The sequence below is a fragment of the Larus michahellis genome, chromosome 4, assembly GCF_964199755.1.
Source record: "Larus michahellis chromosome 4, bLarMic1.1, whole genome shotgun sequence".
Classification (NCBI taxonomy): domain Eukaryota; kingdom Metazoa; phylum Chordata; class Aves; order Charadriiformes; family Laridae; genus Larus; species Larus michahellis.
In genome coordinates, this window is record NC_133899.1 from 20,327,577 (window position 1) to 20,349,380 (window position 21,804).

Below are 21,804 nucleotides of genomic sequence, written 5' to 3' on the forward strand. Positions count from 1 at the left end.
TTGTCTTAGCTTCATATAGATAACATATTTATTGAAAATCTGCTTCACCAACAACGGTGAAATCATGACCAAAAATTACAAAACATCATGGTAGTTGGCTTTATAAAAATAAACTGCAGGAGTACGCCTCACCGATTTGTACTGGTCTCTCTCGCCCCCTCCCTCCTTCAACGGTGTATGTTATACTCTTCAGCATAATACCATTCTAGAAAATTGCATTCCGTCCAAAAAAAATGCACTTGTTTTTCCTTAGCAGAGGCCCTTAAAGTGACTTTTCCCCCCGCCCTCCCCAACAATAAATATAGAAAATAGCCTCTAAACAAATAAATTTTAGTTTGGTCAGCTTAAAAAAAAAAGGTCCATTTTCCCCTCTTGGGATATGTAGTGACTAAGCAGCCATTTAAACAGTATTCAAGTCTTTGGTGGCTTCGGCTGCTTAAAGCTGCAGTTTTATGTACAGATGATCAACTGAGGTCCTTTTTTCTTTTCTCTCCAGAAACCAAAGACTATGAGATGATGTCAGGTGTGAATCACCAGTAAGATCAGTGCCGCATTCGCTGCACTTTCACTGGGAGCGATGGATCGCCCGGCAGAGCAACCGGTCAAAGGAGGTCAATCTTTGGCACACGAGAGCTTTCAAACAGAAGGTGTCTTTGGTGGATGAACCTGTTGCATAAGCTGCGGTCGCTTCACTCGTGGTTTCCGTCTCTTTGGCCTGCTCTTCGCTTTGTTGATCTGCACCACAAAGAACGCCAGAACCACCATGGCACCAAGAAAAGCAAAGACCGGAATAGTCTGTCCCACATCCTGGTTGTACCGGCCTGGCATTATACCTAGAAAGGCAAAGAGGTGTGGAAGCGACTAGCGACCGCATGAGCTACGAGTCTTCGCAGTATTAACGCTACCGACCCAAACGATCTGACAGTAACTCTTGTTCAAAGATGAAACAGCTATTAATCAGATTACATTTCAGACAAGAAGATTAACAACTGCAGACCGATTACTGAAAATAAGACAGGATGCTAACGTTACAGAAAAGCACGAGTATTTCCACCTTGGCCTATTTGGGCACATAAGAGCGTAACCCAGATTTCCCCTGCAACAACAATCTCCTGTTCCGCATCAGAAGAGCCATGCAAACGCTTGACCACAAATTCACCACTAAGCAATTTCTATAAATCACACCAAATCCTGATGCCACGAGGGAAGTGACTTTGTGCTTGCTCCAGAGGCTGTGCACGCACACGGTGAGGATGAGCTGTAGAACCAAACCCTTCGGTTTTACAGGCATCTTTTGGTCTAGCAGCTCAGACTGTGAAAAGGAGCATGCGTGAGGCTTTTGAGCTGCTTCCAGCTGGGCCTGTAGTGCCAAGTGAGTACAGGAGAGCAGCCCGCCATTAGACTGAAAGCCGTTTCAAGTGCTCTACATCATTTGCTAGTGTAACACCTTGCCCAAAGCACCATTCAAACTCTTCTGGACTCCGCTTTTGTGCACTCACACAAGGAATTTTAACTCGCAGGAGGTATCTAGCCACAGCTCCCAAGGAGAGGGACTGCTGCTGACACCCGTTGGTCTGAACAGCACCAAAATACATCTCAATTACCCAAAAAACACCCACCAAAATCTTCCTCCCAGTATGACACGCATGTTTTTTTCTAAATAAACTATTCATGTGCAAAAATATTTCTCTCGGGCTTTTACAACACAGCCATACTATTATTTGCACGTTTTTCACAACTGAAAATAAACACATGGCCTCTTTTCCCCCTGCACTGTGTTTGTTGCTTTTTCAAAGCTTATACAAAAAGCAAAGCAAAACAGCAACTTTCACTTTTTTCAATATTTACCTCCAGGAATGTCCCATGCTCCACTTTCTCCAGGGGACAATGGTCTCACTTGGGGTCGGTTCTGTCGAAAGCTGGGCAGAGCCACTTTATCAAGGTCAATTGACAGTAACTTCTGATGTTTCCAAAGGTTGCTAGAAGAAATTTAAAGACAGAGGTGTCTGCCCACTTACTTCAGCAGCGCAAGGAATTTTGTAGAAAGATACAGAGAAAGTGACAGCTGGAACCTACAAATAACTCACTAGTTTGGACCCAAATGATAATCCGATCTGTTCTTTAGGTTCTGCAGTTTGCAGGCCTCTGAAATTAAATTCAGGCGCCACAGGGACACACTTAGATTGGCAACTACTAACAACTCTCTTTTTTGCACACAGAGTACCAAAAGTTACCATTAGCAGCTCCGCAGACAAGTATGGGCTACACGCAGACACATTTTCCTTCAAGTGACTGGCAAATGATACACCAGAGGCAGAGTTAGGCAAGCTGTCCAAGAAGCTGCTTCAGAAAACTATTTCAAAGGCACACGGTGACGACGGATTTAAGCAAGACCATTCACTCTAACTTGGGATCACTCAATCACAACAGTGAACTGACTTGTGAAGCTATTTTTAAAATCCCACAGTTTCAGTGTAGCTGTAAGGTGAGTCAGAATTATTCACTGAAGAGCCATTAATCGTTATTTCCTCTTTGCAATCTGGCATTTCTCTCAGAAAGGCATTCCAGCTGTCCCTTTCCAAAGCAGATGGAACAAATAAGTTTTCAGTTGAACTCAAAAGCAAGACTTCTCGTACAACTATAATGAAGATATACACTAACCTGGGGGCAGTTTCGTTCAAAGGCTGTGGTTTGGCCCAGGACAGGTGAGGACAAGCAGGAAGGGACCGGGGTTTAGGGTCTCCCAAGTGAGCCTCGAGCACCTTTGAGTATCGATGCAAATGGTTACCTGCAACTCACAGCAGAGACAGACTGGGTTACCAAAAGACTGGTAGGATACGAGTCACCGACATTTGCCTCCGGCTAAACAGAGCTGCTGTAAAACCTGGAGCTCTCTAGAGTAAAGGTGACTTGTAGCTAAATCTCGGTTCAAATTAACCAAAGGGTACCTTACAAAACAGTAAGACTGTGCTCCTACAATGATCCAAGTTTTGCTGGCAGCACGTGAGACAAGACTGAACGCTTTATACGCTCTCCATAGCTAGTAACTAGAATGCTCCCTAGAGAACTAGGCATCTGAAAATTCCTACTCTATGAACAGAACATTTTCCTTAGTCATCCCAACTGTAACATGACAAATGCCTACAGTAAGTGCTCTCTTCTAGTAAAAAAACATGTTGTAGAGCTCAGACCAAACTAACCTTACTGGCATATAACTCAAGGGGTCTGCCTGAGTCTTCCTCAATCCCACCCTGAAATTCCCTCAGCTGCGGGCTCTACTTGGAAATTAAGGCTCTCACCTTCCATCCGCTCGGGGAGAGAGTAGCCTGCTCCTGACGGCGGTCGCTGTCTGTTTTCGGAATGGCTGAGACTTGGTGGTGTCACCCCGTAGGAAGTGTACTGCAGGAGGGAATCCAGGAGCCAAAAGCAATCTGTGGATTTCATAGCCCCAAAACAAGACATACATTATTGCATACGCACAAGATATGCACATTTAAAATGGCTTATCTTTCTGTTAAGAAGGCTGTAATGACATTTAGACATGCCATCAGTTTTTCTGGCTCTTGTTTTTCTCTTTCTGAAGTTCTAGGCCCAATTTCAGAAGGATTCGACTTTCAACACACTCCCCACATCCACACCCCAATACACAAACACAAAAATAATCCCTTCAGTTTCAAGGTATCTTCTCTTGTGTACCAAATCAGGCTCTTTTGGGGAGCAGGACAGTAGGAACAGGTCTCAAATATGAGAATTCCAGGTTGTGCAAGGCCATCCAAGTCCCTGCAAAAATTACGAGGTTTTTTGGTGTTGAAATAGGAAGCTCAGAGCTTCTGATACCATTTTAAAGAGGGAAACAGAGAACTAACTATTTTTTTTGAAAGGATAAAGTACCTTGCAAAGAAAAGTAAGAACAAGGTGGTGCATTCAGTTGAAAGCTATGACTCATTTGCTTTCCCAAGCTTAAAAAAAATAAATAAACAAATGAAGGGGAAAGGTTCCGGCTACGTCCCAGCTAAAGCAAAAGCAGTACCTACGGCAGCTGTGGTACAGACCAGGCTGGGCACCAACGCCACAATATACTTGATCATGGTTTTCCTTTGCACTTCAACAGCACATGAACCCTCATTTTGATTCTCTCCTGAATTACTACTACCTCAATCCAGAGCCACCCCTAAGAAACAAGGAGTCCAGGTAGTTAACATCACAATTCTCTAAAAATTCCATTTGCAGGAGTAGGACAATGCCTTATCAGCTATTTCCACCACTCAGCAAACTATTTTTCTCAGAACTTCTCCCCCCAGGAACAGTTGGCGGGGAATGGGAATTAATCCTCATAATCCTGGTGTCCCTTAAACTCCCACCTTTGATATTTAAAGAGGTCAATCAGATTTTAAGGATTTATATTCACAAATGTTAGGAATTTACCTCAGTTAAAGCCACTGATGTCTCTGCAGGAGACATAGCTCCTGGTTCACAACTTAAAAGCTAATTTTAAAGGATTTCTTTAGAGCCTTCCACTTTTTCTTGCTTCACAGGTCACACTGAATTTAACAGCATTAGGGAGGTCACAAAGCACCGTTTTCTATTACTTAATTTAAGGCTACATATCTTCTCTTATGCTACGTGCTTTCAATAACCTACAGCGCATAAGGCACCGATACGGTGGTGTGACGGGAACTCACTGGAAGCCACTCAAAGACAGATAAGTAGAAACTGCAGAACTTTCAATGAAAAAGAAAATGTTTGGGAGAAAAAGAAATGAGCTACAGACAGAGAGCTCCCTTAGGCAGTAAGTTTCTTTAAACTTAAAGAAATTAGACAAGGGATGGATTACATAACCCAACATTTTAAAACGTCAGTGACAAAAACTTAAAACAATTATAAATATACTTTTCATCACAAAAAGAAAATTCAGGTTGAACACCACATTCAGTGGAAATGCAGAAAAAGACCTCACATATTGCATTATCTTCGGCTTCTCAAGCCACAGATCTACCAGCTTGTGCTTTACATGTCATGAGAAACCCAATCAACCTCTTCAAAATTTTAAAAGTCAGATCAAAGTGCTGGAAAAAGGTTTTATAAGGATCAACCACATGGAGAGAACAGCTTCTCTGGGAGTCACAGAAACCACATGCGCATGCAACTCACGCACTTGCCACCCAAAGTTGCAAACAAGCGCTTTGAAAACCCAAACAGGAATTCCTACTTTCTGACAAAATTACACCAGCTGGTCTGTGTCAAAGTAGAATAACCTGAAAATAGTAATGCACAACTGAAATGCTGAACATTACCATACATCCTCCCAGGAAACACTGCTGATGCGCAAACTCAAAAGGTAAAATCCATTCTACTACATAAACATTCTGAATATGCAACTGGGGAAAAAGTGAAGGGGTCCCCTAATGGCCCCTTCCCAACTGCAAATCAAGCATGTGTAACAGCATTGCTTTCTGGAAACAAAACCACCCCAAAGCAGCAAAAAACCCCACCCCAAAACCAGCCCCCAAAGCTTGTGGAACAGAAAAACAGCCAAGTAGCCTATGCAGGGGGCAGGGGGAATGCTGTCATCTATCAGGGGGCTATTTAATGTGGGGTGCTCTTTTGTTGTAATGGCACATTACAGCGTTTTCAGTAGAGCTCTGCAGAACTGAGATTAATCCCCAGTTTGGAATATTTAGAGATTCCCTAGAAAACAGCTGTAAAAGCCCCACTGGACAGCTGTCAGCTTAAGACAGTAACTTTTCCTGCGTGTTGAAGCTTACAGACCTTTCTGTCGATGGCTGTCATCCAAGCAATTCGAGTCACCATACAAAACAATTCTGCCACCACCTTCGGAAGGAACTTGGTAAAGTCCCAAAATAGGGACATTTTCAATTACAGCAGTCTCCTGTTTTAAAACTTCAAGACCTAAAGCAAAGCACAAATAAATTTCACAGCCCGCAGAGCATCAACATCAGTTTCCCTGTAAGTCAACACAGCCTACACTGCAAACTTACAAACGCAGTTATGCCACTCTTTCATGTAACATATTTATGCAAAATATTTTCAAAAACCCTGTGATGTTACAATGAAACTGGCTCCAAGACCCTGACTGTGAAATTTCCTACGGATAACTAATGTTTTTCTTTCTTTGGTGGAGAAGCAGAAAAAGATCTCACAAGCTGGATTATCTTCAATATTCTCAAACAAAAAATCCTAATATTTTCAGCAACAGGTTTAAAATCAAAATGATCTGCCTTACAAATTGCTTTATGTTGTTTTAGTCCTTCTGCAGAAATCTACAGGACACAGTAACCTAAAAATGAGCCATGACAATGCACACTGCTCTTCCCCAACTTACTTTGCTGCCATGCCTACCTATTCCTACAAGAAAATTGGCTATGGAACCTACAAAAGAGAATAGAGACATTCCATGAAATACCACATCTGTCTCTCCGTAAGCAGCAGTTCCAATACAAAGGCTTTGATTTAACCCATTTAAAGCAGCCATTCAGGGGAAGCCCATTTTAAAGACTGCTGGGCTTGCATCTCTCTGCAACTCTGCAGTTACTAGTTACCCTGGTGCTTTGTCTGTTCAGCTTTCAGTTCAACAACAAAGAAAAGGTCTGTTTAGCAAGGATACCTAAGCCAAAAAAGAAAAAAAAAAAAAAAAAAGAAACTCAAGTGAGTTTTCCCACTTTCCCCCCCCTCCCCGCCCTCCCCAACTTGAACCTTTGGCAAATTTTACTCCCTCCTCACCCCAGCCGCTTCTTGAACTGGCAGGTAGACCCAGTTTTCATTACGTCCAGCCCTGCCATGTCTCAGAGATCGGCTTCTCAGCCTTTTCTGAAACACTTATACCAATATTGTAAAGAGCAATTTTTGAAGGAGTATAATTCAAAAGCCTGCCTCCAAAAGCACTGCAAGCATCTGAGTAATAAACCGGCAACCTAAAAGACGTGTTCGCAAGATATTTACAATTTTAACCGAGATAATCGATGAACAGAAAAGATGAAAAAAAGCACAGGAACCTTCCCAGTGTGGATGGGTACATGCAGCAAAACCCAGAGGACGCCTGGCTATAAACCTGCCGTTTGTACCTTACGAATCCATCCAATCATTTTATCCCCTGTGAACTGAAAGCTCTGATAGGCAGCAGGAGCGAAAACACCCCAGTTCCTGAAGGAACTAAAATGAAGTCTGCAGAAAGCTGGGTTTAGGTTAAAGGTTTCCCACCTCTAACATTCATTTCAAAAAACAAAATAAGACAAACTTCAAATTCAGTATTTAGTCTCCTTTACTTTAGACACTGCCTTCAGAAAGTAAAAGCAAAACAGAAGCGCTCTTTTGCTTCATGACTGCAACGAAAAGGACCCACCAGAGAAGGCAGGTCTAGCAGGCTACTTGTCAAATTGACCCTCACTCTCCCTCCCTCGCTCCCCCCCTGCCATGCAGATGTGTTTATATACGGCAAACACAATAAACGACTGCATATATACACTTGGATGTTGCTGTACTACACAAAAAGTGCACACAGAGCCACACTGCAGCTGCCTGTTAGGCATCCAACGACATGTTCTAGGCAAAATGAAGAAATACCTACCCTGCCGATGCATTTTTCCCTCCATTGTTTTTACACCTTTAGACTTCGTAGCTTTCCTTGTGCACCAACTCCATAGTTCTCAAAACACAGAAAAAAGACAAGGAAGCACATACCTTGATCCTTGAAAGTGTGTGCAATGACAATGCCATCTTCTGGAAACTTTGCAATACTGCATCCTGATGCGTAATTCACTGAAAGACATACCAAAACTGCAGTTTAAAGACTAAAAATTACGTTCCCTCCCTTCCCACCATATTTCAGTGAGCTGTTAGAACAAGCATAGAAGAAAATATTCCCAAGAACACTGCTCTAAATTTGCGTATTTTGACCAATATGTGTATTCACAGAGAAGGCATTTCTAAGCACAGCTTTTGCAGGTTCACCTTTACATACTGCTTTCAAATCTTTCCATTTAGGAGACTGACATTATCTTTTTTAAACTGAAAAGCTTAATCAAACGCCATGAGAAATGCAGTATTTCACACTAACAATCATTTTTTATACTACAGAGAACCTGTCTCCTTCAATCAATGCTGGTGAGTATAGAGAGACCTCAACGCTGGTGCCTTCTCTTTTCACATACACTTTCCAAATGAGCCAGTGAGAAGACAGAGATTTGGAAACAATGCTTGAAAACATCAAGTGACTTGATCAGATAAAAAGAAAGACCGGCTAGACCTAGAAAGTCAGAAAACGGTAAGGTATCAGACCTGTGGCCTAACCACAAAGTTTGCACTTGAAACCAACCAAACATATTCATTTCAGGGGGAACAATTCAAAAGATTACAAGAACAGGAATTTACAAAACATTTCAGGATGTTGTGATGCATGTCTAAATCGAAATTTTGGTGGAAGAAAATCAATAGGGACTTCTTTCTTGGAAAATGCCAAATTTCCACATAATTGTAAAATTAAAACCAAAGGTTTCAACTTAGCAACTAATATTTATAGTCCAGACAAATACAGACACAGCCCAACAATACTGTGCAAAGTATCAGCACCTGGAATGCAAGCCTCAACTGAGGACACGCATTACCTGGTCTGAAATTTTTTCACATAGAGTCTACCAAGGAAGTAATCGTTTAAGCATGTTTATGAGACTCTTCTCACTGGATTTGAGTGGTTCCCTTGGTTCTCTCTCCATCTCATTCTCGCAGAAAACTATTTTCCAAACAACGCACTGTAGCCTGCGTCGGCAAGAGACTGCAGTACTCACTTTCGTGATTTGCCATAGTAAAATCGCCTTCGTACAGCCCATCACTAAAGGCCATATTCCAGACAGAAAGCAGATCATTGAGAGCTGGTATATTAGCACCTCCGGTATCAGGCATCCACCACTGTCTGTAAAAATTACAGTGTAACACAGTTCATTAGTACACAGAATACACTCCTACAGTTTGTACAATGAAAAGTCAGGTGTCTTCCCCCATGCAGGCTTTTTCAAAGTCACTTAAATAATGAACAACATCTCAAAGCCTTATTTAACTCCAGGGGCACATGAGCAGCTGTCTCTCTGACACCAATGCTTCTGAGCAAAAGTTAAGTAATACTATTGTAAAGTTCTCCGTGCATTTCTGTTCCATGGAAAACTTTATTTGCTAGAAAGAAATTCAGTCTTACGCTCTTTCTTTGGCTAAGATGAGGCAAAAGCAACAGTCACATAATCTGCTTCTCATTTTTCTAATGAAGCAAAATGTTACTTGCTCACAAACTGCAGAACAGATCTTTCTAGCTGAACAGTAACACAAAACAGGCTGACAATGACAGTAATTATGAGGGTGTCTATCACCATGGGTGATATTGGTGTATTTTCTCTTTATATGATAGTATCAATAATAGGCGCATAACCTGGCGATACTGTTTGCAATGCACATTTTCTTTCTATTCTGCTCCTTGAAAGTGAAAACAGATCCATTTTTCTTTGATTGTCAGTCTCCAGCTTCTTACTTCTTTTCATTGTAAATGTTTTTCTTGGCTTTAAAAGAAGAATACATTACCAAGGGGGCCTTCGCAATCATGATAAAATATGCAGGTATTCTCCTTAAGCTGCTGCTTAAGGTCAATTTTGCTCTTCAGGTAGTCCCATCTCACAGGTATCATGCAAGTGCTGGAGTACAGCGTATCACATTTGGTATTTTTAGGGTAATATGTGCATAAAATCGCAATTCTATGGCATTTTATTTCCCAAAGAACTGACACAAATCAATACCTTGTGTTTTCATCATAAAACTTGACTTTTCTCATCACGGATGTGTTGTACCAGTCACTAAACACTATAAGTGAAAGTCCATTATCAACATCCCTCCTCAGCTTGGTGATCTCTTCAGGAAAATACTCTTCTTCACTGTCCACCATCAGTAAAGTCCCTGTGCGTAAAACCAAAAACAAGAGTTCACACCAGGCTGGTCACGGTAATGTTACAGCTGTTCACACAACCCACGGCAAAAGTCAACACAAGCGCTCATTTTGCACCACATCTGGTCCATGTACCCTGCTCTGGCAGCTCACCTAAAGAAGTCACCTTTAAGGATGGGAAATATAAGAAAATTCAGTTTACAAATAAATCCAAAAATTAGTTTGGCAGCATAATATGCTTTTTAAGGGTGTTACTTACAACTCGTGCTTGTATAGTCTCATGAACTGAATGCCCCCATATGTCAGGTATATATTTTGCAGTTTGGTCTCACCCAAATGCTCCATAAACTGAGCCAAACTGCGGCAGAAGAGGACAACCAGGAGATTCACCGCTGATCCAAATGAAAGTGCGCACGTAGATGCACCCTAGTGAGAAGGTGTTTCACTGCTCCAATTTTAACCCCACTCGCGACTGCAGATTTGCAGCCAGGTAGACAACAACTATTCTGAAACTTGGCTTGATTCAGATCTTGAAAATCACAGCTGCATTTTAGTAGACCTGAGTAAAGTGCCATTGCCACTTTCATATAACCCTCTCCCACTGCTGTCAACAAGCAAGCTCAACTTTCTCTACATCACTGAAAAACACAACCAGAAAAATAACTTTTATTCCCTGAAAATACGTTTATGCTGTTAGATTGGTTCTAAATATCAAGTCATTTTGCTTCTTCACTTTCTGACTGCCCAAAGAGGTGGTGGAATTTCCATCCTCAGAGACAACGCAAATCTCGACAAGACAACACCCTGAGCAATCTGATCAAGCACTGATGCTCGCCCCGCGTCTCACAGTTGCTTGTAATGAGGCCACTTCTACAAGTCCAGGCAGTCTGCATTTGGAAAGCCTTCTGATAAAGATCCTGTAGAAACCATGTTAATGACATGGACGATGGGACAGTGCACCCTCACCAAGTCTGCAGACAATACAAGCTAGAGAGAAGTGGTAGATGGACCACAGATCACTGCATTTTCCCACTCACTTCTTCACGTTGAGGAAATTCTGGAAGCCCAACAAACTACTAACGAAATGAGGTACAAGGTAATGGTGAATCAGAGGAGAGAGAAGCAGCCTAATGTTGCTCCCTATCAACTATAAAACTTGGTGGTCTCAGAAGAGAAACTATTTTGTTAATTTTTTAAAAGGGTTACCATTTCTGTATCTAGTCGCACATTCGGTGAACTCAAAAAATAATGGTGAGATATTTATTGAAGAATCAAGATAAACAAAAGATTACTACCAACAACATTTCCAGAACTAGAAAGCTGTCAGGAGAATGCATCCTCACTTTACAGTCCACTGGAGAACGTCGCAGCCCAAAAGAGAAGAGGGTCCGGTTGGAGCATGTCATGGTTAAATACATGGGGAAACTGGAGCTGAAAAGAGCATGGACTGCTTGGTTGTCCCCTGCCTGGAAAATCTGTCAAATCTCCTTCCTGATGAACGTGAGGAAATAAGCCACATACTGCTTTGCTATCACATATGGCTGAATGAAATACTTTACCAGCTCTCTTATCTACCCACAAAAATCAATGTTTTAAAATGCCGCTGCTGAGGAAAAAAAAAAAAAAAAACACCAAAAACTAGAATGGACACTTTTGATTTTAGTCTGCTATTCACATCATGCTTCACTGTGACTGTGCCAAAATCTTTTGGCAAATACAGGTCTGCCTTTGTGGGACTGAATACAGAGGGTTTTCTAACCCACTCAGAGGTGGTCTTTCCCTCTCATTTTTTCATAATGAGGATAGAAAACTGCACTAATTCTACTAGACTCCCAAGCAGTGACACTTCCCACAAGTAAATATCAGCATAGAAATAATAAATACACCCACTGTTATAATAGTATTTTTCTACTACCACAAGAATTTTTCTTTGCATCCCCACAAGTTTTGTTGTTCCAAAACCCAGGTAATTTTAGGAAGAAGTTAACAGTATGGAGAACAAGGCAATTAACTGATGCTTACCATACTGACTTGCATCAAAACATGTAAACGGGGAACCAAGAACCTCAACAAAGTACCCCATGCTCCTTAGGTGCTGGTACATGTCCCTGAAGTTTGTGTGGATATGGTCACCATTCCTTAGGAAAAGAGAAAAGTGTTGAAGACAATTAAATCTGTCATGCAGAAATCTGATTTTAAATCTTCTAATTATAGATTACTCCCTAGCTTCCTTTCTAAAAGGTCCATTTTTTTCAAATGATAACCTGCAGTTTTCCAAGCACGATCTCCTCTTTGCAAAATTCTTCACAAATTAACACTGGTTCCAAGTGCTACAGAGAAGTGTCAGTTATACAGTCAAAGCTAGAGATTGAGCATGTTTCTTACAAAGCACAATTCTACACCTTTGCATCGCACCACGGAGAAACGCTGCTGCATTAAAACCAGATGCTCCTCACAGGACTTCCTCTGCACAAAAGAGCCAGCAGGGGCAGTTTTAACTACTAACTGGAAGAAGCACACAGGACCGCGGTGTAAATAATTGCTGAAACTCAGCAGAGACTTCCTCCTCATTTGCTTATCTGCATGCTCCAAGCAGCTTTCCCAAAGCCTATGTCTTGGTCACTGACCCAATTAATCCTCACTTATACACTGGTGCAAGATTCTTCCTATGGATGGTTTCCCTCTCCATCTATGGAAGAAAACAGGTCAGCCCTGCTTCGAAGACAGTCTCCCTCAACAGACAAGGGGTTTCTTCTTGAGGATTCAGTCTTTCAAATTGCTCATGTTTTTTTGATCAGCGAATGATGAAGTGGCTAATAACGTGTCCCCCTTAACTTCCCAGGAAAAATCAGAGCAGAAAAGAAAACCGCTACACTCTGAAAGCCAAACAAAAATCTCAGTGTCTTAAACGTGCATTTTAAAAGCTTTTAATTTCATGGGAATAAAACCACAGAGCATTAAAAAAAAATCCTGCACCAAAAGCATGCAGAGTCCAAGTGCTTTTCATGGATTTCTTAGACAAGGTAATCCCATGCCACACTGAAAAAAGCAGAGCTCTCTGGCATTCAGTAAAATTATCCCATATCATTAACACACATTCAAGAAACACTGATTTAATAGAACCTGAGATAAATACCAATCTAACGGATCATTCTTCATCCTCAAATTATCCCTGGGGAAGTATCCTGGTGGATAACGGAGATTATGATATTGATCCCAAAGGACTCGCTTACTACGAGGTGGAGTAGGAATAATCTTCACTTTTATTGGAAGCTTCACCGTTGAAGTCTGCTCTGCACCATTCTTAGACTGAAGGACAGAACAAAATACAGTGAAATCCCTTTTCCCCACAGGAACATTAATCAGTTAACTGTGGATTGTAAAAGACCAAAAAAACGGAGGTATCAAATCTACTTTTAGTCACCAGTACCAGCTCTGGAGACAGAGAGATGACTTTTGCCTTAAATCACCATAGTATTTTTTAGTAGTATTTATATTTATGCTCAGAATGTAAAATACTTAAAATATTTTACAACTGTGATTTGGTTCAACCATTTAAAACCTTAAGAACTTCTCAGCAACAATTAAGCATGGTTCTAGAAGAAATATACTTGTTATCTCTTTTTCAAAACATGTTACTTAGAATTCACAATAAACAAATGAAATTATGAAGTTTGTCTCAATGAGAGGTTTTCTGATTCTAAAGCATATCCAATTCCCAGGTTAATCCTGCTGTCAACTATAAAGATTATTATTTGTACTCTTCAATTTCCTGACCCCGATCTAATTTATGCTTCAAACGGTGGGACGAGGGCAACCCCTTAAAAAGAAGGTAGTTGCCTATCGGGAAGCAGTTTTAATAATAATTATCACAGAAAAACCAAAACGCACAGAACTTACTTCATTTTCTGCAGGGGATGATACTGTGATCATAACATGACCTTGAGCAATGCCTTCCCAAGATGCTGCTTTCTTTGCTACGGAGATGGAAATGGCTAAGTATCCAGACCAAGGCCACAACACAGGGGAATAGGAGAAAGCCACTTCGATATTATCCCCATTTTGGGGGAGATAGGGTTGCCAGTCTGGCTGTGAAAGGAAGAATACAGAACACTGGTAAGACAGTATTTGCAGTCACAATATTTTTGCACACATAGCCCTCTTCCTCTGCACAAAGAAATAACAAATCTTAGCTTTTCTGAAATTATGTCACATTTAAAAATGTCCACAAAGCCCAAAAGGTTGGTGTTGTGTCGGTGAATCAACTTAATCCTTAATCCTTAATCCTGACAGCATTAACGATCTGACTACAGGCTTTCCAGAGGCAGGACTCTCTAAGACACCACATGAACAGCATGCTGCCTAAGTGCACCCGTTTTAGCATTTTACAGTCCTGTGCATGAATTTATTGGGAAGAACACAAAATTTCCTTTTGGTAACAAAAAGAGCTATTGCTATAACAGACACAGGCAAATTACATCAGCTGTGTCTGAGTACTGCCATAAGCTAATGATGTTGGATAAGAGCTTCAATACCCTTTAATGTAAGCTTAAATCTAAAACAGACCTCAGGATTCACACTAAAATGTTGAAATTAAGCTCATTTACACTGAATAGAGTTTTGGGATAGGTGCCTTATTTAACTTTATAATTTCCCAAATCTGTTCTACGTTTAAACTTACTTAAAGCTTCATGAAAAAAAAACCATCATTAAAAACCTCCCTAGTCAACCAACATGCTCAACATCACTGGTGTAGAAGAACAGGTTTTGCAGCAGACCTTGGTAAGTCAACACATTCAGGTCATTCTGACCCATGGAAGAGGCACGATTTATAATGTCCGGATCCTTTATCGAGACTGCTTATGCTCCAGACCAAACAAAAAAAAAAAACATAAGGAAAGTCCATCCAGAAGATTTTAACTGCTATCAGAGAATACAAAGAAATCTCTAAGTACCTGTCAGTCCGAACTGGTTTTACAAAGGTAAAACGCTACATGCCCCTGAAACCAATGCATTGCTTGAAAACTTGTTGACAGTTCACGTTGACAAACCTTACTAATCTGGGCGCGTCCTTTAAAATCAAACATTGTGCATCTCTTGCTCTCAGCAGTTAAGAAATTTGATTTGTTCTATGAAATTTATAGCTAAAATAATATTTTCTGGGAAGCTTTCAGCAACATTAATAGTCAGGACATGGAACAATGTCCAGTCTTACCTTGTCTACTATTCTCCCAGTGACTCCCATTCCATTAAGGATAGTAACATTAACAATGGTTGGCATCCCTCCATAGTATATGGGCTGAGAACAATAGGGCCACATGTAAGGACACTCTGTCAAGTCAATATAGCTTGGGCTCAAACTACAGCAGGACGGAGGAGGTAAAATTAAAAAAAAAAATAAAATCAATAAAAAAAAGAACATGCCACCATACATAACTATGAAAAAATTACAGATAAAACATGCCAGTCCTAATTACTCCATCAAGCTCTCACCTCGCTTCCCAAATCTGCCCCAAAATCTTTTTCCCTCCCTCTCTTTTTTTTTTAAGCTTCGTGAAAAGATTTTCACAAAATAAAAGAAACTTTTCATCATAGTGAGAACGTTCTTATTCTGGAAAGTTAAAGTTCAAGTACTTTTCCATTGTGTTCTAGGTTACATTATTCATAACATCTGAGGCTAAAAGAGAAATTAAATTTAGCTCTCACAGATACTTCACCCCCTACACTGCTATAACTTACACAGAAAATACATTGAATTCTCATCCACTCTTGTCAAAATTCGTGCTTCACAATTACATAAAATCTGTGCAAGACCTCTTTGTTGCATAAGCACAGATTGCTCAACTGAGTTGCACATGCATCACCTGCTCTCTTACAAGAAATACAGCAGATTATAGTGTATCATTGATTAATTAAGGATTAAAATTAACCTGGCCTGCGGTTTATAGCTGTTGAGGATCTGATAAGCTCTCAGAAGATCCAACTTGCCATGTCCTTGTTCAAACATGTTGACTCCAGGAAGTCTACGTGCTGACGCGATAAGTGCCTGCTTCATACTGGCTGGATTCACCATTTCACGCTTCTGAACTGTGCTGAAATAGGAAGCAACACATCACATTTGGTGGTCTTTATTCCAGTTTCTAGCTAGTGCTGTAGAATGGTAAACTCTGCCGTAACAGTCATTTGATTTAAAGAAAATGCAATCAAAACCACAGTTGTTGTGAGTAAGATCTACAGTTCACATTTGTCTATTATTACTTGATTTCTCACTGCAACAGCTGAAGAAGAGTGACAAGTTTCTGACACATTTCTCTTAAAAACTAATATTACATGAATTTTTCTCCTTACAATGTGCTCCATGACTAGCACTCATTACAATCAGGGTAGTATTTTTATATACTAAATAAAATATTCTGAAAATCAAAGCCTCTGTAACTGGAAACTTGCTGGTATCTTTTGCAACATGACTTTTCCGGGGGGAAAAAAACAGCTTTGTTCGAAGAAAAACAGACCGTTTTACAGAGCAAATACGATGATGACTTTGAATTTTCGGCATAAATGTTTTTCAAATAAAAGTTCGTCTCATGCTTATGTAGTAGCAATGAGAAACACAAAGTACAGACTTGCAACTTCCTTCTAAGTTCTTCAGTGTGCAACAGATGACTTATGCAAGCGGATAACAGCCATAAAACCCTAAATCCTATAAAATTTATAAGTACTTAGATAATTACCTGCTACAGGTGCCTACTTTGAGCAGCTGCTCAAAGACCAGGACACTCTTCTACAACACAACCAACAAGCTCAGCAATTCAAAATGATTTAAAAATGTGACAGAATTACTTCATAGTACTCTTCTGCTTAGTTACATTTTCAAAGACATAACTACCACTCAAAACAGTTCTGAAGTTTTTCCCAGGAAACTTGGAGCTAGTCAGACAAGGTAATGTCTCAGGTGGAAGAACCGTGATTTTATCCTCCAAGTTTGTTTTCCTACATCTAAACACAATTTAGGTTTATTTGGTGGGTTCCTTTATAGGGCCTTTTATGACCCTCCTGCATCAGTATCTTTATTAGAGATTCTTATTTAAGACTTACCTCACTAACAAAGTAACAGCACCCGCCACCACAGGAGATGCTACACTTGTCCCAGAGAGAGAGCGGCATCCACCCTTCATACCAGAACCTCTCACTCCAGAGCCGTAAGTAACAATATCAGGCTTCACTCTACCGTAACCTCCAGGCAGCTCCTGTGAAACAAAACAGACAGATTATTGCTCTAATACATAATGAACACTGGTTGCTTCATCTGGGCATTTAAACTGACTGCAGATCATTCAGAAGTAAGATTATCAACTAAATTAGGCAAGGTTCAGCATCACAGAATAGCAAGTAACACCTGAAGAAGGACTCAAGCTGTTTATGACTAGTTCTCAATGTTTCAACATTAACATTACTGCTGATTACTTTAGTACCTATGCTAAGCATGAAACCACTGACAAAATGGTAACCATACCGCTACCTGGCTAATGAATGAGATGCAGCACGAACAGAAAGATAGAACAGTCCCCTTAATCGAGATCACAATGCAATCTCCTCTGAAATCATGTGTGCAGTACCCGTCACTTCAGTTCAACGGGCAAATAAGTGCAATGTTACATGTAGCATCTGGAAACCCTAGGATTTTTAAACTAAAGGACAAGAGCAGGCTTTCGGTTTTGCATATTTAACCACACAGGCAAGTCCTCACCGTAAACCAAAAGGTACTGTACATTTTACAAATACATCAAGAATGTCAATAGTCGTCAAGATTAATAATGAGAAACCCTGCAAAGAATATTAAGCTTCTTGCTTAAAGACTTACAGTCTCTTAACTCTTCTGATCTTTGATGGAATGTTTTATCACTGGTTACTCCAAAGCATACCATCTGCACAGGATTACCCCTTCAAAAAAGACTCCCTTGCCAAGGCCCTTATTTTGGCTGCAGGTATGGCTGGCCCTAGTCAAAGTATCTTACCCAAGTGGTCATTCCCCTAGATGAAAAGCGAGCTATGTTATCTTCAAAGTCAATGCCACCTACTCCAATCACATCCATTTGGTCAGCAGGGTTATTGAGAGTCCTAGAACAAGTTGGGAAGTAGGAAGACCAAAAAAACAGGACAGTCGTAAGTTTATCTTGATAATGGACATGCGGCCATCAGATTTTTGCCAGACACTCTTTTTAACCTCCACAGAAAAAAATCTGGTTCTACCCAATACATGTATACTTACCAGTGAGAGCAACTTTTCAGGCAGTTAGTAACTCAGCAACTAACCCAGTAACTATCAAACCATGTATCTTGAAGATAAAATGAAATCTATTTTTAAGCATTTATTTTAGAAATATACCACAAATCACTCTGGTTTGATCCCTTCTATGTTCCTTAAGCCCAAGGTCAGTACCCAAAGATGTCTGCTCAAACTAACAGGGAAATGTCAGCTGGAAGTCCTGCCATTCTTCTTTTACGGACTTTCCACTGTTTCAATGAAAAATATTTAGCTAAGTACTTCACAAATTGCTGTATTACTACAGCAAGTGATAAAGACAGTGGAAAGAGGGAGTTTAAATCGAGTCATTTTCTATAAATAGATTACAGCAAAAAGGGAGGAGGCAAAACTTCCTGACCAAGCACAACTACTTCCAAAAACATATAACAACAACATAATTGCTTTTCTTTCAAGTGGTCATTGAAACTTACCCATACAAAGGGCCGTCATTGCCAATAGCAGAGACCATGATGACGTTGTTAGCTGTCAGTTCCCATACCTACAAAAAATAATGTACAATAAGGCTTTGCCACAAAAAAGAGACTTTTCTAACAAATGTACACTCCATGGGGCCTGACATAAGCCAACAATTAGTCCAGCCCCTCTCTCTTATTGAGACTTACGAAATACATCTCACTGGTATATTCAGTATTAAGTTCCAAGCTTTCTTAAGATTATGTGACCAACAACCCAGTCTCGACAGCAACACTGCTGATAATACAAGTTTAGGTTACACCAAAGGAAAAACTCCTGCCCATAACAAAGCACTCCAGATACTGAAGTCAAGTTATTCTGAAGCTCCCCCCGTAATACTCTGGGGAGAGTAGCGAAGTCACTGTCAAACTAAAATTCAATGCAGACTATCATAAAAAGAAGGAAGAATTTCTATGCCTCAAATCCCTTAATTACTCTTCACAAAGAAAGATTTTATCCTTTTTTAAAACATAAACTAATTCACTTAGTGCTTTTGAAGGACAGAAAAACAATTCAGGGAACCATGACATTTACGAAGACAAAAACTAATTGTGTCTTATCCTGAAACAAATCTCTTATCACATAGCTGAATCAACTACCTATACTTTTTACCTATTTGTTCTTAACAATTTGCTGCTAAATGCACACTATATGTATTTTTTCCATTAAATAAATTAACCATGAAAAAAAGTAAGGGTAGATTTCAGTTAAGCTTGTTCTATTAAGGGCCCACTTAGTTGCCGGCTTGGGAGTCACGCTTCCTAGCAGCACATACAGTAAAAGGACGTGCATCCATAGCTCTGTGAATATTTTGGCTGTGTGTGGGTTTTTTAAAATCCATTCCTTAAATATATTCCTAAAAGCCTGTATGCTGTACAAAATTTCTCTCGTGCAAATGAAACTCCACAGAACCTGTCAGCAGCTGTGGCAAGCAAGTAGCTCTGCAAGTCTAGCATTTGTGTGAGGGATATAAAAGCCATGACCACTTTATTTCCTCGTACTAACCTTGTCAACAAATGGATGATCCATGAAGTCTGGCCCACCAATACTTAGATTCAACACATCTATCTTCTTTAAAATTGCATAATTAAAGGCATCCAGAAACCAAGATGTATATGAGACCTATGTAAGAAAGAGGGGTAAAAAGCTGTCATTGGAAAATCCAGCGACTCCATGACAATACAGACTTCAGACAGAGAGGAGAAAACAACACCAAAATAAACACAAAAGTGACAATGGTCTCCTAGTGTTTCTAGTGCTCAGTACATTTGAGTGATTGTTCCAAGACCACACAGATCAGACTTCTACACCTTATTTCTGAAAATACGCCAGATTTGGAAACTGTAAGATATCTTTTAGTAAGTCTCTTTCAGATAGAAAGATGCATCCTTCTCACTTATCAAAGAAAATATGTTAACATTTACAAGTGCTTGCAATATTCCCACAGGAAAGGATTAACACAGCATTCATCTGGAAAGGCAGAAATTGAAACACATGTGAAATAAGTACCTGGTTATTGGTGAACACTCTAAAAATGTGCAGTTCTGCATTTGGAGCAAATCCCTGGCATTCTCTCATGCTGGCTATCACACCTGCTACAAAAGTCCCATGGCCTAAACCTATCACAGGGAGAAGGAAACATAATAAGAAGTTAGAAGACAAACTATTTCATTGTCCAGGATTGTACTGTTAAACTCTGCCTATACCAAAAATCACATAAATCTAACAGACTTTACAACAACCCGCAAACACTGGGTTCAGTCCTAGTCTTCTTGAATCCTATTTTGCTACTGGGTTCACTGGGGCCAGAATTTCCAGCACTGTCTAGCCAGACAACCAGCTGATGAAACTCAGAGTGATACACTCTCCAGTTTACCTGCTCCTGATTGCTACCGGCGAAATCAAGAGCCACACAAAGTGATCACGAGAGAAAGAGGTTATTTTGGAAAATGCACGTAACAAGGCCAACGTATTTTTACATAAACTTCTTAAACGATTTTCATCCTGACTGCAATAACCGTATTTGCTAAGGATGAAAAATAAGAAAACACTTTTTTTTCTTCCCCTCAAAAAAAAAAAAGCTTCAGCTTTATAGGACTGCGTGCATTGCATTTCTGTGCTCCAAATCTGCCTGTTCAGCAACCATCTGGGCAGAGAACTAATAGCAAGTTCTACAAAAAGCACGTGCTGCAATGCCAAGAATACTACACAGGATAAAACTACAGAGGTGCACACAAGACCGAGCAAGATATGCATACACCTTGAACTCTAAAGGGATTAAATTGCCAGCTCACTCACTGACTCAGAGTGTATGAAGTTAAAAATCTGTGAAAGCATATGGTCAGGGAAAGCTAGGGTCAACATGAAAACATACTGCAGAGAAAATAAAAAGTTCTTTGGAACGTTGATGGGCATGAGTCAGCACAGTGTTTGTTGATGAAAACTATATAGATTATAAAAACTTTACAGGAAGGTGCCAAAACTCTGACTAGTTTAGGACTGCACAATAAAGAAGGAAAATGCTCTCCCTCATAAGTACAGAAATATGTATGCACTGTGAAACAGCAGAATACATAAGGAATGAGAACGAAACAGCTTTGTGGGGTTTGCTCTCACCTCCACCTACTTTCACAATGTATTTATGCCTGCATAATGTCTTCTGGCCCTGACTTTTTTCAAATGCTATGATGAAACGCCACTTATGATTCAAAGGAGACTTACACAACACCCTTCTGGAATCTTAATACTCTTGGTTGAATTTGGTATGTATACAAAGCGCTCGGGATGCTGCAAAATTAAGCTTAAAATCTCAAGATAGACATTTTCAACAGATGTTAGCACCACAGCAGCAACGACAGTTTTACAATGGGAAATAGAACGTGGCAGTGTCAGGAATAGTTGGATAATTGTGCACAGTAACTCACCGTCATCCAAGGTTCTCTCATTAGTCCAGTTTGTTCGCTCCTTTACATTTTTGAAATGTGGATGTTTCTCACTCAGACCAGTGTCAAACACCGCTACTCTTACACCAGCACCTACAATAGAAACGGACCACTTTTTCTGATTCAGCTTGATAGCAAATCCA

At 40.2% G+C, this 21,804-nt stretch overlaps 1 protein-coding gene across 1 annotated transcript in view; it reads right to left on the reverse strand.

Annotated features, from left to right (window-relative positions):
• The window catches only part of MBTPS1 (membrane bound transcription factor peptidase, site 1), a 24,689-nt gene continuing 2,885 nt past the window's right edge, over positions 1-21,804 (reverse strand). The window contains exons 4-22 of the mRNA XM_074583193.1: positions 21,644-21,754; positions 20,229-20,338; positions 19,725-19,841; positions 18,677-18,744; positions 17,956-18,058; positions 17,036-17,187; positions 15,871-16,032; positions 15,156-15,300; positions 13,841-14,029; positions 13,077-13,249; positions 11,963-12,078; positions 9,795-9,951; positions 8,802-8,926; positions 7,699-7,776; positions 5,770-5,910; positions 3,300-3,431; positions 2,662-2,788; positions 1,849-1,979; positions 1-833 (exon numbers count right to left, since the gene is read on the reverse strand). Of these exons, the coding sequence (XP_074439294.1) occupies positions 637-833; positions 1,849-1,979; positions 2,662-2,788; positions 3,300-3,431; positions 5,770-5,910; positions 7,699-7,776; positions 8,802-8,926; positions 9,795-9,951; positions 11,963-12,078; positions 13,077-13,249; positions 13,841-14,029; positions 15,156-15,300; positions 15,871-16,032; positions 17,036-17,187; positions 17,956-18,058; positions 18,677-18,744; positions 19,725-19,841; positions 20,229-20,338; positions 21,644-21,754 (2,534 nt within the window). The 3' untranslated portion in view covers positions 1-636. The remainder of the gene's footprint in view (positions 834-1,848; positions 1,980-2,661; positions 2,789-3,299; positions 3,432-5,769; positions 5,911-7,698; positions 7,777-8,801; positions 8,927-9,794; positions 9,952-11,962; positions 12,079-13,076; positions 13,250-13,840; positions 14,030-15,155; positions 15,301-15,870; positions 16,033-17,035; positions 17,188-17,955; positions 18,059-18,676; positions 18,745-19,724; positions 19,842-20,228; positions 20,339-21,643; positions 21,755-21,804) is intronic.